Raw genomic sequence first — 13,997 nt, 5'->3', positions numbered from 1 at the left:
CAATAAAGTTTTTTTCCTAATGAAAAATATATTGAGATTAAAGAATACAATACAAACATGTTATCGGTTGTAGAATGACCCTTTCTAAACCCAGCTTGTGCACTGCTTATCAGGTCAAATTCGTCAGAAATTTTATTTAAACGATTATTAATAACCGAAGTGAAAACTTTGCCAAGGCACGAGACTAAAGTGATCGCTCTATAATTATCCGGATCTTTTGGATCGCCTTTGTTTTTATATACTGGTTTTATAATACCGATCTTCCACACATCTGGTATAGACGCAGTATTCAGAATAAGGTTAAATATTTTTTGATAAATTGGTAAAAATACATCCATTGTACTTTTTAGATATTCATTTAGGATTTGATCTATACCAGAGGCTTTACTATTCTTCAAATTGATTAAAGAAAATTTAATTTCATCAGTGGTAATTTCACCATTCAGATAATCATCAAAAATACTATTATCAGGATTTTCCAGCTCAAAATCGTCATCATCATAAACAGACTTGTTCAGATCCTTAAAGTATTCATATAATTCAGTAATACATATATCAGCATTACCTTTCTTTACAGATCCGTCACATTTATTCAAAATATTCCAGAATTTTTTTGAATCCATTCTAGCAGTATTTCTTAACTCGCTTGACAATTTCTCCTGATAATTTCTGTAATTTTTATTCAATGTTTTTCTATAAACTTTACTAGCTCTATTGAGATTAGTTTTATTTATAGGATTATTTACTTTGTGAAATAAGGCCTTGGCTTTATTAAATTCAACTCTGTTTAAGTGGCATTCCCTATTAAACCAAGGTTTATTATCACATCTCAACCTCCGTTTCCTGTAAGCATTGTTACTACCAAAAACCTGCTTAGCAGAGCCTTTGAACAATTCACTAATTGAGTTTACAATGTCATTAATTTCGTTATTGGTTACATTGTCGTGTTGTTTATTTAATAATTCATTTAATTTATCATTAATTCTATGGAGATTACCTCTTTCATCATCTAGTATATGTTTTACAAAATCTTGTTCTTTACAGGATTTCCACTTTGTATATCGATTTTCATGACATTCGGTATTATATATACATTCATCAGTTAATTTACAAAGGCTAAATACAAGTCTACAGTGGACATCTGATATGAGTGGGTCAAAAACTTTGATTTCAAAATCTGTTGTATACCGAAACATATCTGACGACAGCAATAGATAATCTATAACGCTGACATCACTACATGTAGTTTTACCTATTTGTGCATCATTTCCAATCCGACCATTGGCAATATACATATTATTTTGCTTGCAGAAGTCAAGCAATTTATTGCCATAATTATTAACTTTAGCTTTACATTGACTAGCCCTTCGCAGAGGAACATTATATAATTTCAACTTTTCAATATCATAGAGATATGAGTATAGCTCATCATTTTCATCTAAGTTTAATGAACGAATGAAGTTATCATCTGGTTCTACAAAATCATCTCTAACTTGGGTTTTAGCATTAAAATCTCCGACTATGGCGACTTTGTTACCATGATGGGATAATTCTATCATCTCCCTTTCAATTTCATTGAACGCTTCCGGGGATGCATACTTAGTATTTTCGGGAGGTATATAAACACATCCCAGTAGAAAATCTAGATCAGAGTTCACAACGTGTTTTGAAAAATTTACCCACAATACATATTCTGATAAAGTTTTAGGAAAAGTCAACATCGACTTGAGAGTTTTCTTAAAAATAATTACTATACCACCAGATTTTTTATATGCATTAGTTCTACATTTAGCAAAATATTCATAGTCAGGCGGTAGTTGTAAATGATCCAGATTATCAATCTTGCTCTCTGCAAAAATAAGTATGTCATGTGCTAGGATTAAGTCTTCAAACTCAGGCAAAAGTATCTTAGACTTAATACCGCAAACATTAAGGAAAGTAAACTTGATAGTGTCTTTATCAATGTCACGGGGTTGACCTCTTGTCGCGTCTCCCTACATGGGGCGACTGTCATTGCGGGGGTTTGGCACGTGACGAGCATTACGGAACTGATGCTGACCACTAGGGGGCGTGGCTGTCTGCCGTCCTTGGGCCGATGAGTGCCATCCAGGTCCTCTGCGAGAATCAGGAGGATGATCTCGGCCTATGGGAGGATGACTAGGATGATGATGCTGAGGTGGGATGTAAAGGTTACCGTCAATGTAGAGTTTATCACCTAGCAGGCGAGCGTGCCTTCCATGCCTCTTGGCTTCCTTAAACACCGGATAGAGTAAACGTCGCCTGTCATTTATTTCCGGCGGGAATTGCTCAAATACAGAGAATTCTCTTTTCCCCGCTAGTTTTGGGGCAGCCTTCAACACTTTGTCTCTATCTTTTCTGCTAGAGAATTTAGCTACTATGGACCTAGGTTTATTATCGGATCTTTTCCTCAGCCTATGGGCAACATGAAGCTGCATTTCCTCTTCAATACCGAGTTCCGTCTTGATGAATTCCTTCACAACAGCCTCGGTGTCTTCATCACGGTCAACATCTGGGATTCCTCCAAATAACAGGTTGTCCTTCATCGATCGTGTTTGGATCTCGAGTATTTGATCTTTCAGTAGGCGATTTTCTTCCCGTACCTCCTCCCGTTCAAGTTCCACTTTGCTGACTCTCTCTTCAAGAATGGAATGGTCGAAATCCGCACCCTCGAGCTGTTCACTGTGTGTTTTAAGTTCACGTTTAACGCCTGATAACGAACTCTCCATACTGCTAAACTTGCCCTCGATGACACTGAGTCTAGACATGATTTGATCCAGTGTATCCAGCTTAGTTAACCGTTGAAATATGTCTCGAAGAATTTGATCACTGAAGTGTGGGGAAATGGTGTCAGGAGTAGGCGAGGTTGCCTGAGGGAACATCAACTGAGGATTCGCAGGAGAACTGGGGGGTATACACGAGCTTTGCATAGGGTACTGCGGGTACTGCGGGGCAGGTTGGAAACATGGTTGCGTGGCGGCCACATTACCATGTGGGGTACCATAGAGATCTCTATGTGCCATAGCCATTACAGTACTCGTGTCCGTATGAGATCTATTACGTTTCTTACCCATGGGCTACACGTGCACACAGTTCAAGGTCATACTGGTTAGTTTACCGTTCTTACACAGTAAACGCACATTAAAATCCGTATTATACAAAAAGATGAACATGTATATGTACATGTACGAATAAACGTTCATAAATAAACCACAGCTTTCCAGGGTGTAACTCCAGTACTAACATACATGTCACATAGGTGAGTATAGTAGTCTGCACGTGCAACACAGGTATCGTTCAGGTACATGTGTGTACCTCAGGTATACAGGTAATGAATGCTATTATGGTCCGCAAAGGGGATATTTCAAAATATTTTTTCAAAATAATGTTATCATTATGTTAGAAATGATCTCACCGTCACACAGTCCAATATTGGGGACTTTCCGGGGTTACTAGAGAGGCATTCTCAGGATAAATTACCGGAGCTCCTTCATACGCTTCTAACCCAACGCCGCCATGTTGCTCCCTTGATAATGAGACCAAAAGACTAGTTCGATCCTTTGATATACATCAAAATAATCTCGCGGTCACGTAACGGTAAAAATTGACAGGCTTTGAAGTCGGACGCCTCTTCTTTGTAATCTTCAAAGGACATGTATACGTATCAGCCTAGCGATTGGTCAGTTGTTTTTACCTGAGACCAATCAAACAGCTATCTTCGTGCCTTCAACATTGCTTTGACATAGTCTAGGGGTGTAGAGAGCGAACGTGAACGTAACCCCTGGATATCGACGATGAGGTGTCTAAGGGCAAAGTTAACGTAAAATATAACCTTACTTGCAGAATAGGTGAAACCTGGGCCCGGTTGTTCAAACGTGATCAATCAACTCAATCGGTGGTTAGCGCAAGTTCATTTTTTATTTTTCTATAAAACACAACCACAAACTAAGTAAAAAATTTGCTAGATAGCAATAGTGTAGCACAGTAAAATAACATGCAAAATTACGAGTTTTTACCTTGTATATAGACCAAATTATTATAGGTTGTTAATTAAACAGTGATTAAGCTTATTAATGTTCGTTGTACAGCTGGCCCCTTGATATGTAACTGATTGGACAACAGATTCAGCGTCTACCAAAAATATATGAAATGCTTCCTTTTCCATGTCATGGGCTTGCTCCGAATATCACGATTTCCGATATTGATGCCAATAGTTGACAGACAAGCTTAATTACTTCACATTTTTTTCCAGAGACGGGCAAAGTGGTCGCTATGCCATTTGGTGTCGCCTCTTCCCCGATCTTACTTTGATAGCGTGACAATATAACTAGAATTTGACCTGTACTTAAATGACCGGTGTTGTCGATAAAGCAGAAAAAGTTTATTCTCAAATGTCCAAGGGTTAATCATATTTATTCTGGTAAAGGCAAATAAATACACGTATACCACATTTTGCCTATCACAGGTTGCCTATAAATACCTCGTAAGTTCATATTTTGCCCCAGTTTCACCAAATTTGCATTTGATTAACGGATTTACATACACTTTGATGACATATGTAAAGAAAACGCAAGGGATGTTTTGGTTGATAAATCAAAATAGCAATTTGTTATATCCTAATTAACTAAGTTAATGATCGTTGTATCTGTTTCTGAAAACTTTTAAAAATCCTCCCATTTCAGAATTATCTAATCGATCAGAACTACGTGAAAGTTAACAATGCGTCTGTATACCAAACTAACAGTAATGATAACGGTGTATAGCTAGTCAGTATTAACACGAGAGCCTAGCCAGTGACGTATCCACACTTATCAGTTCATACACGGATGTTTATAACTACACTTGACTGGATGTCAAAAGTCTAAGGGGCGGATCACAAGGGGACGTTTCAACAATGCCGGTAATATTATTAGCTTCCTATATTTACTATCTCGTGTTCAATTCCGTATTTAGAATGTTACAGTGGATCGGTAGACGATCATGTCTTTCTACTGAGCTTTCTCCTTTACTCATCATAAACTATTCGAAGAAATATACAGTGCTATATGTATTATGATTTTATATTCCGAATGCTTACCCGATTTACTACTTTGATTGACTGTTAGCATTATGAATTATTGTTATAACTTTAGTTACCCATCCTGTATTTCATAATATTACGCAGTGGTGGATCTAGAGGGCTTTCTGAGCTTCGGGAATAACCCCTACCACACCCACCCCACCATAGTGGTAAACCTTGCGGGCGGGGAAGTCGTAGAATCAGATTTGATTTAACAACATGTGGTACTAGTATATCTATTATAATGCATATTTTTTAAAGCTCAGTTAATCAATGTAGAACTTATAAAAAAATGGTTATTCTGTGATATACAGAAACCAGCTGACATTCATCCCGATTTCATCCATCACGAAAACATGGCTCGTCCTCATAGTTCCCCACAGCTGTTAACACGACGTAACGCACAAACAAATCAAACCAAGTCATCATTATGATTTATAAACATTTTCTTCTAAGTTTTGCAGATGCATATGTTTGTCGTGATATTTGAGACATCACAACCTTAAGACAATATAAGGAAAATGCCTTTTTATTTTTATTTTTCTATATTATGACATGTTTACCGAATTACTTGAAGACACTTACCTAGTTTCCTCATTATGACCAATAATATATTCTTTGAGATTTATCTAAATAAACATAGTTAAAGAGGCTATGTTCAGAACAAGAACATACAACTGATTAATACAGTAAAGATGGAGAGTTGGATGGAACGTAAACTCACTGATAAGTTCTATTGGTCCTTTGTCCAATTAATTTGATCCCATATAACATGACATTTCCACCTACAATTTGACACGCTTCAGGTAATGGTCTGATCCTCCTTGCTCTCGATCTTTGAAGCCCCGTTAACTCTCTCCTGTCAATGTTTGTAATTTTTGAATGAACACATCATGTAATATATATTGTTTCATTTATTCGCGAAAGGTCTATCTCATGTTGATGTAATGTGTTGCTTGTTCGTTTTTATTGTCAATTTTCAATATCATATTTGTTTAAACTAATTAAAAATACATATGAGTATACGGGGATTTTAGAGCAGTGGGGAATTTTCGAATTGTTAATCATGTAATTCAAATATTTGATTGTGCAGCCTCATCATTCTCTGTTCCTCAACCCGCCCAAGTTGGTGGGAAACATGGCACTGTGTCCTCTAAGAACAAATTTTAAAGGACCTGCTCCACAAGACAGTAAGTGAATTTACTTTGTTCTTAAATATAGTCTGCATTATTTTGATGTTGTTAAAGAAGGTACTTCTATATAAAGTTTAATTTATCTTTTATTATTTTGCAAACCTCATCCTTTTGTTTTCAAAGTGAATGATTCTAAGCATTTTTCGATTTTTCTGTATTTAAGTTGGTCTTTCCCGGATGGTTTATGCATAAAACAGTATGTTAAAATTTGTTTAATCATTATTTATGTAAAAACAGAGATAAGTATGTTTTATTCTTTAAATCATTATTTAAGTAAAAAAAAAAAAAAAAAAAAAAAAAAAAAATGATTACCGCAATAACTTTTCCAACCAGGGTACCTTCAACCCTTCAACATATTGAACAATTTTAAAAGAAGTGACCTGCCGCCATGAAAAAAGTGCCTATATTATTTCTGTAAATAAAATGATACATTTTTCATCAATGTAAGTACATAATAAATATTCAATTGATTTATGATTGAGATTTTTTGTAAAAAATAACATCGTAATGTAATTTGTGTAAATTGAAGCTTTCTCGAACAATAGAAGTACTGAAACTCTTTATAGTTCTTCCTCAATGTATGTGTGTAACATCCATATTTAGTCTTTCGATCATTAAAACAGTGTCCTATGAGCGAGAAAAATAGTTTTAAAAATTACTGCCCCAGACAATTTTCAAACTAGGCTATCTGGAACAGTGGAAGTATGGCCAAAATGACCTTAAGTTGGGGCAAATGTGCCTTACTCTCTGAAACAAAACTATTTCTTCACCAAAGAGCTTTATTAGTGACAGAGAGGACAAACAACGCTTATATTTAAGCGATATAAAAGCAATATTAGTCTTTTAAAAATATGTTCACTTTGATTATCTCTTAGACAATGAAATATGCTGACGGTAATATCTAATGAAAAATGTGTACAAGCGGTATTATTTGCACATATGTATATTTATGAATAATAAATCCATTAGCACAGAACAAAATTGATCCCTCTCCATATAAACAAGGACGTAAAACAGATCCGGACTGTGACGTCACTCCAGGGAGGACTACCATGCAAGATTTAAAGTATAGAGACAAGCAATCGACTAAATATTCCGATTTTCATTCTCAACCCATTTTTTTTTATATTTAAGCAAGAATATAATGCTACATCCCCCGCATAACTGCCAATTTCATTGTATTGAATTGATCGCATATAACTTGATATCAATTTAAATGTCGTGTGTGCCTTACGCCCTCGATTATTCACTGAAGTATCCATGTCACAAGAAATGAGTAACCTTTATGGCTAATTACGAACATTTTGCATTAATGTTTGAATATCATATTTACATTCTTTATTAACTTTAAGCTTTCCAGCTCATCAGTGTACATGTAACAATATAAATACATTGGCAGACACTGCAAAACGCAGTGGAGAATGGACAAAAGATTTGACACATTTAAATGTCATTATATCATAGTCTTCCTCAATTAAGTGGCATCATATATATATTTGCTAAACCTGGTCAGTAATACATTTTTACACACTTTGATCTGAGCTCTTGGTATATAGGACAAATAAGCAAAAAATGATATTCGTCCTCTATATCTACAGACTTACATATTTTACAATAGCATTCATTCCTTACAATATTTCTATATCGTCCTGTTTCAATATGCAATGTATGTGCAGACAAACGTATCTTTGTAAGTGCAATTCTATGTTTCTTGGGTATATATTTACATAGATAATGTTGTAATGATATGGTATTTACTAAATATCTATACAAGTGACATTTTGGTGAATTCTCTAACATTTCAGAAAGTCCTTGTCTAGCATGATATTTACTCTTCTCGCGTGTCTTCTTTTTTTCAGCTAGTGATTTTGATATAGTGGACGAGGGAATATACTACTTTAAATCCAATATTTTCTTCAAGAACTACGAAATAAAGGTGAGAAATATCAACTTCATCTTTAAAATAGTTAGTATACAAAACTCCTTTTCATACCAAGAGGAAAGTCCATGTCATGTGAAATGTCTTCAAATATTGTAAAACATATAATACCGAGAATATACCTTAATTATAATTACAGTAAATCTGCAACGATTTTTTTATTATGAGATCTTTCTGAATCCTAATTTATCTGCTATTACGTTGTGCTAATGTTTGATATTGACGTTAAAGTATCAGGCGTTGGTCTCATAAAATATTTATACTAAGCTTGCCCTTATTTAAACATAAAATTAGACAAGAAGCACAAAGAAAATATTAGAAATGTTTTTATCAACATTATACTGCTGTTGTTTTGCAGAGCGAAGCGGATCGTACTCTGATCTACATAACATTATTCATATCCGAATGTATTAAGAAATTACAAAAGGTATGTATAATTGATAATTATTCAGCTTGTTAATTACTATATTACTCAGACAAGCAACGTTTGCTAGATCGAGACATCCGCTGGTATTTGATAAGCTATCTTCTGTTTCCTTTATCCCTGATATCAGACTTCGACATTTTGACAGAGATAGATGTTTGTTGTGGGTAGACATTTTGACAGAGATAGATGTTTGTTGTGGGTAGACATTTTGACAGAGATAGATGTTTGTTGTGGGTAGACATTTTGACAGAGATAGATGTTTGTTGTGGGTAGACATTTTGACAGAGATAGATGTTTGTTGTGGGTAGACATTTTGACAGAGATAGATGTTTGTTGTGGGTAGACATTTTGACAGAGATAGATGTTTGTTGTGGGTAGACATTTTGACAGAGATAGATGTTTGTTGTGGAATGATATTTTGAGAGATAGATGTCTAATGTGGAGACATTTTGACCAAGATAGATGTCGGTTGTGGAGAGATATTTTGACAGATAGATGTTTGTTGTGGGGAGACATTTTGACAGAGATAGATGTTTGTTGTGGAATGATATTTTGAGAGATAGATGTCTAATGTGGAGAGACATTTTGACCAAGATAGATGTCGGTTGTGGAGAGATATTTTGACAGATAGATGTTTGTTGTGGGGAGACATTTTGACAGATAGATGTCGGGTTTGGGGGCACCATACTGTCAAAATGTCTAAGTCTGGTGTCAAGGCCACTAATCCAAATCTTGATTATATGATCAAAAGGATCTTACACTCGTTTTCATGAAACTCGTCACGAATTTTTCATTTAAGCTCGCCAGACTCGTTTCATAAATCTCATATATGATATGAAACTCATGTAAGAATATAATGATCCTATATATAAGTGCATTTTTTTATGTTGAATGTCATGTGTATGATATCCTGATTGAGTGGCAATGTTAATGTGAAATACGTTGCGTATATACAATTGATTAAACCATCAAAAATGATGAGGTTCTGAGACATGTTTAACAGTATGCTAAGTATTTGATTGTGTCTTACAACGTCAGAATAAGTTATTAACGGAGTCAAATAATTTACATCTTTACTCCTAGTGTACATCGCAGAAACAGGGCCATAAAGAGATGCATACCCTAGGATTGAAGAAGTATCCTATTCCAGGAGAACCTGGTTTCCCGCTTAATGCATTATATGCTAAACCATCTCGCGGCGAAGAAGGTATAATTTAATTATGATATCGAGACTATTTATAAAACTGAAAATGATTAGATCTTAATATATAATAATTGATTTAATGGGAACAGCATAAAGATATGAAATACATTATGCTAACACTAGTATTTTTGACATCAAATAAAGATATACCAAGTTCCCTCTTAATTTTACCTGCAAAATCAAATACGTATAAATGGTGTATTTAGGAGGTCTACTAGGGATCATGACCCCTCCCCCAACTGTATTTCCCATAGACATCCCCTTTCACAAAATCCGGGAACGGCGTTTTACTTACGCTCTCTAAATCCCTGAAATATGTCATGGCAATTACGAAGGGCCAGTGTGTGCCTCCTTGTGGATAAGACAAGACTTGATGTACATCACTAAAACATTGACTGTCTTTAAAGTCGGTTGTCGCTCCTTCGTAATCTTCAAATAATAGTTATCAGCCTTGCGATTGGTCAGGGTAATTGTCAACCTAAAACCAATTAAATAGCTTGCAGCGTGCCTTCATTTTTCTATGACATATTCCATGAGCATAGAGCGCGTAACACGTGGAGTTTGTAATTTATTTAACTACATTACGGTACTAATGCTTATAACCACTGTTTACAAAAAACATTTAGTCAAATACATTGGAATAGTGCAAGACAAATGTCTGCAAAAAAGTACCTTAAGAAATTTGATATTATCTGTCTGGGAAAAGGCTAAGAGTAAATGCTGCCCATTTTAACATTTATCAATTTAGATCGTAGTTTGAAACGTTTATACGTTGAAAATGTTTGAATAGTATTGCTTATATTTAATACATAACATCTGGCTGAATACCTACCCATCATATTAGTTTTGATATTTTTGATATTTTTTTTGTTTTAAAATTGAATGAATTCAAGCGGGGAAAGGGATTGTGGAAATTTAATTCATCTCTTTTATATGAGGAAGAATATCATCAAATGGTGAAAAATATTATTTTAGAAACAAAAACTCAGTACTCTTTGCCAGTGTATAATCTGAATGCTATAATGAATATACCAGATACAGAAATAGAATTTGTAATTGATGACCAGCTTTTTCTTGAAACATTATTAATGGAAATCAGAGGTAAAAGTATATCTTATTCATCTTATAGAAAGAAACAGCAAAGTAGGGAGGAAGATGATCTTAAGAGAAAAATACAAACTATTGAAGAGCAGGAACATGTAGACATAGAAGATTTAGAAATTAAGAAAAGGGAATTGGAAAATATTAGGTTGAGGAAGGTAAGAGGTAGTATAATTAGATCTAGGGCAAGATGGCAAGAGGAAGGAGAAAAGCCAACAAATTATTTTTTCAAGTTAGAAAATAGGAATTATACTTCCAAGATTATACCAAAGATACAGAAAGATGATAATGTTATTATTACACAACAGAATGAAATTTTAGAAGAAGTTCGTTTATTTTATGAAAAGTTATATGATAATAATACTGATATTGATGATATAGATTTAGCAGATTTTTTGAATACATGTGATGTTTCAAAATTAGAAAATAACGATTCTTTTGGTCTAGAAGGGTTAATTACTTTAGATGAAGCAACAAAAACTTTGAAAAATATGAAAAATAACAAAAGTCCCGGTTCTGATGGGTTTACTGTAGAATTTTTTAAGTGTTTCTGGAAACAGCTAGGTGGGTTCATTGTTAGATCTATAAATTGTGGGTATAGGAAAGGTTTGCTATCAGTAACACAAAGGCAAGGTATTATAACATGTATTCCCAAGGGAGATAAACCTAGGCAGTTCATAAAAAATTGGCGACCCATAACATTATTGAATATAGTCTATAAAATAGCGTCTGGATCGATAGCAGGTAGAATTAGAACAGTTTTAGATAAATTAATTAGTGAAGATCAAACAGGATTTCTTTCAGGCCGTTATATAGGGGAAAATACTAGATTAGTTTATGACATTATGCAATATGCAGAAGAAAGATATATTCCAGGTATGTTATTAATGGTAGATTTTGAGAAAGCATTCGACTCAGTCTCATGGGAATTTGTTGATAAAGTTTTAAATTATTTTAATTTTGGTTCTGATATTAGATGCTGGATAAAACTACTGCACACCAATGTAAGTTCAACTATAAACCAAGGTGGTAATCTTTCATCATTTCTAAACATAAAAAGAGGCTGTCGCCAAGGTGATCCAATCGCCCCCTACATTTTTATTTTGTGTGTTGAAATACTAGGCATAAGACTTAGAAATAACAATAAGATTAAGGGTATAGAAGTCAATAAAAGTCCAATCCTTATTTCTCAGTATGCTGATGATACTTCTCTCATTTTAGATGGTTCAGAAAGGTCTTTAAAAGAGTCGATAGCAGAATTGAATACTTTCGCTAAAATATCTGGTTTGAAGATAAATATAGACAAAACCCAGGTGGTTTGGATAGGGAGCAAAATACATAGTGAAGATACATTTTTACCTGATCTAAAATTGCAGTGGGGTAGGACAAAATTCATGCTTCTGGGAATAGAATTTAGTGTCAATCTTCATGAAATCCCAAAATTAAATTTTGATAAAAAATTAATTAAACTTAAAGCACTTATCATGGCATGGAACAGAAGATCACTTACTCCTATAGGTAGAATCCATCTGATAAAATCTTTAATGATATCACAATTTAACCATTTATTTATTGCATTGCCAAATCCTGATGATCTTTTTTTGAATCAATTAAATAATGTTCTCTTTAACTTTTTATGGAACAGTAAAACTGATAAAATAAGGAGAGATGTGATATTTCAAAATTATTTTGAAGGAGGTCTTAAAATGGTTAATATAAGGTCATTCATTGATTCCTTAAAATTAGGGTGGATACGGAGATTATATCAGAAGTCGGGCAAGTGGCAAGTTATCTTAGAAACACATCTTGACTTACATATGCTATCTCATTGTGGAAGTGATTACATTCCAATATGTCTTAATAAGTGCACAAATTATTTTTGGAAAGATGTCTTTAAAGCATGGAGAAGGTTTAATGAAAAGGAGCGGGTGAAACAAATTAATGAAAGTTGCATCTGGAAAATGCCATTATGGTACAATAGGAATTTTACTATTGGGGGAAAATCAATATTTTTCAAGACATGGTATAATAAAGGAGTGACTATAATTTATGACTTAATAAAAGACATTGAGACTTGCACTTTTTACACATTTCAAGAATTTGCTCAAATTTATCAGGTAAATACAAATTTTATCCAATATCATGGTGTATTAACTACAATAAGGAAATATTTAGTTAAAATTGATTGTAAAAAGGATGCTATTGTATACCCTATCATACCCTGTAATATTAAATTTTTCTTAAAAAGAGTAAAAGGGATAAAAGATTTTTATAATCTTATGGTAAAAAAAGATACTATTGCTTCTGGGAGGAGAAAATGGGAAGAAAAATTGGATTTGAATAATTTTAATTGGAATGATATATATAAGACCCCTTTTAGAATAACAAAAAATTCAAGACTACAATGGTTTCAGTATAGAATTGTTCATCATATTTTGACAACAAATTCATCCATGTTTAAAGTAGGATTAGTGACAAGTCCACTCTGTACACTTTGTAATTTAGAACAAGAAACAATCATTCATATTTTGTGGGAATGTAGAGAAGTACAGAATTTTTTACAAAGTTTTGAAATATTGTTAGATGCACTTTTTATCCCATTTTCATTTAATAAAATCAGTTTTCTTTTTGGATTATTGGTAGCAAACGAGAGTATGACATATAATAGAATTGACAATGAAATTTTAATTATTATTAAGTTTTATATTTATAAGACAAGATGTCGACATCAAACGTTGAGCCCAAATGCCTTAGTTAACATGATTAAAGAACATTATACTGTTCAAAAATATATTGTAAACAGTCAAGGTGATTCTGCACAGGATAGGTTTGAGAAAGAATGGAGAAAATGGATGAAAATATTAGACTATGCGGAAGTTTAATTTAAATAATACCAAGGTAAAAACAGCTTTTCATATTTTTCATGTTCTCCGTCTCTCCTCGATTCCTAGATAATTCTTCTTAATTAACTTATTTAAATCTTTTTTTTTATTTTACTGGCCCAGATCTCTCTCTCTCTCTCTCTCTCTCTATCTCTCTCTCTCTCTCTCTCTCTC

The 13,997-nt window shown here is 33.8% G+C and overlaps 1 protein-coding gene across 1 annotated transcript in view; it reads left to right on the top strand.

Moving 5' to 3' along the window:
- The first annotated feature begins 4,831 nt into the window (after positions 1-4,831).
- The window catches only part of LOC110461377 (actin-related protein 2/3 complex subunit 3-like), a 12,086-nt gene continuing 2,920 nt past the window's right edge, over positions 4,832-13,997 (top strand). Inside the window, exons 1-5 of the mRNA XM_021514827.1 lie at positions 4,832-4,918; positions 6,171-6,267; positions 8,130-8,206; positions 8,568-8,636; positions 9,720-9,843. Of these exons, the coding sequence (XP_021370502.1) occupies positions 4,913-4,918; positions 6,171-6,267; positions 8,130-8,206; positions 8,568-8,636; positions 9,720-9,843 (373 nt within the window). The 5' untranslated portion in view covers positions 4,832-4,912. The remainder of the gene's footprint in view (positions 4,919-6,170; positions 6,268-8,129; positions 8,207-8,567; positions 8,637-9,719; positions 9,844-13,997) is intronic.

The sequence above is a fragment of the Mizuhopecten yessoensis genome, unplaced genomic scaffold (assembly GCF_002113885.1).
Source record: "Mizuhopecten yessoensis strain PY_sf001 unplaced genomic scaffold, ASM211388v2 scaffold10603, whole genome shotgun sequence".
NCBI classification, from domain to species: domain Eukaryota; kingdom Metazoa; phylum Mollusca; class Bivalvia; order Pectinida; family Pectinidae; genus Mizuhopecten; species Mizuhopecten yessoensis.
Note: the sequence above shows the minus strand (reverse complement) of the source record. Positions and strands in the feature narration are given on the sequence as shown.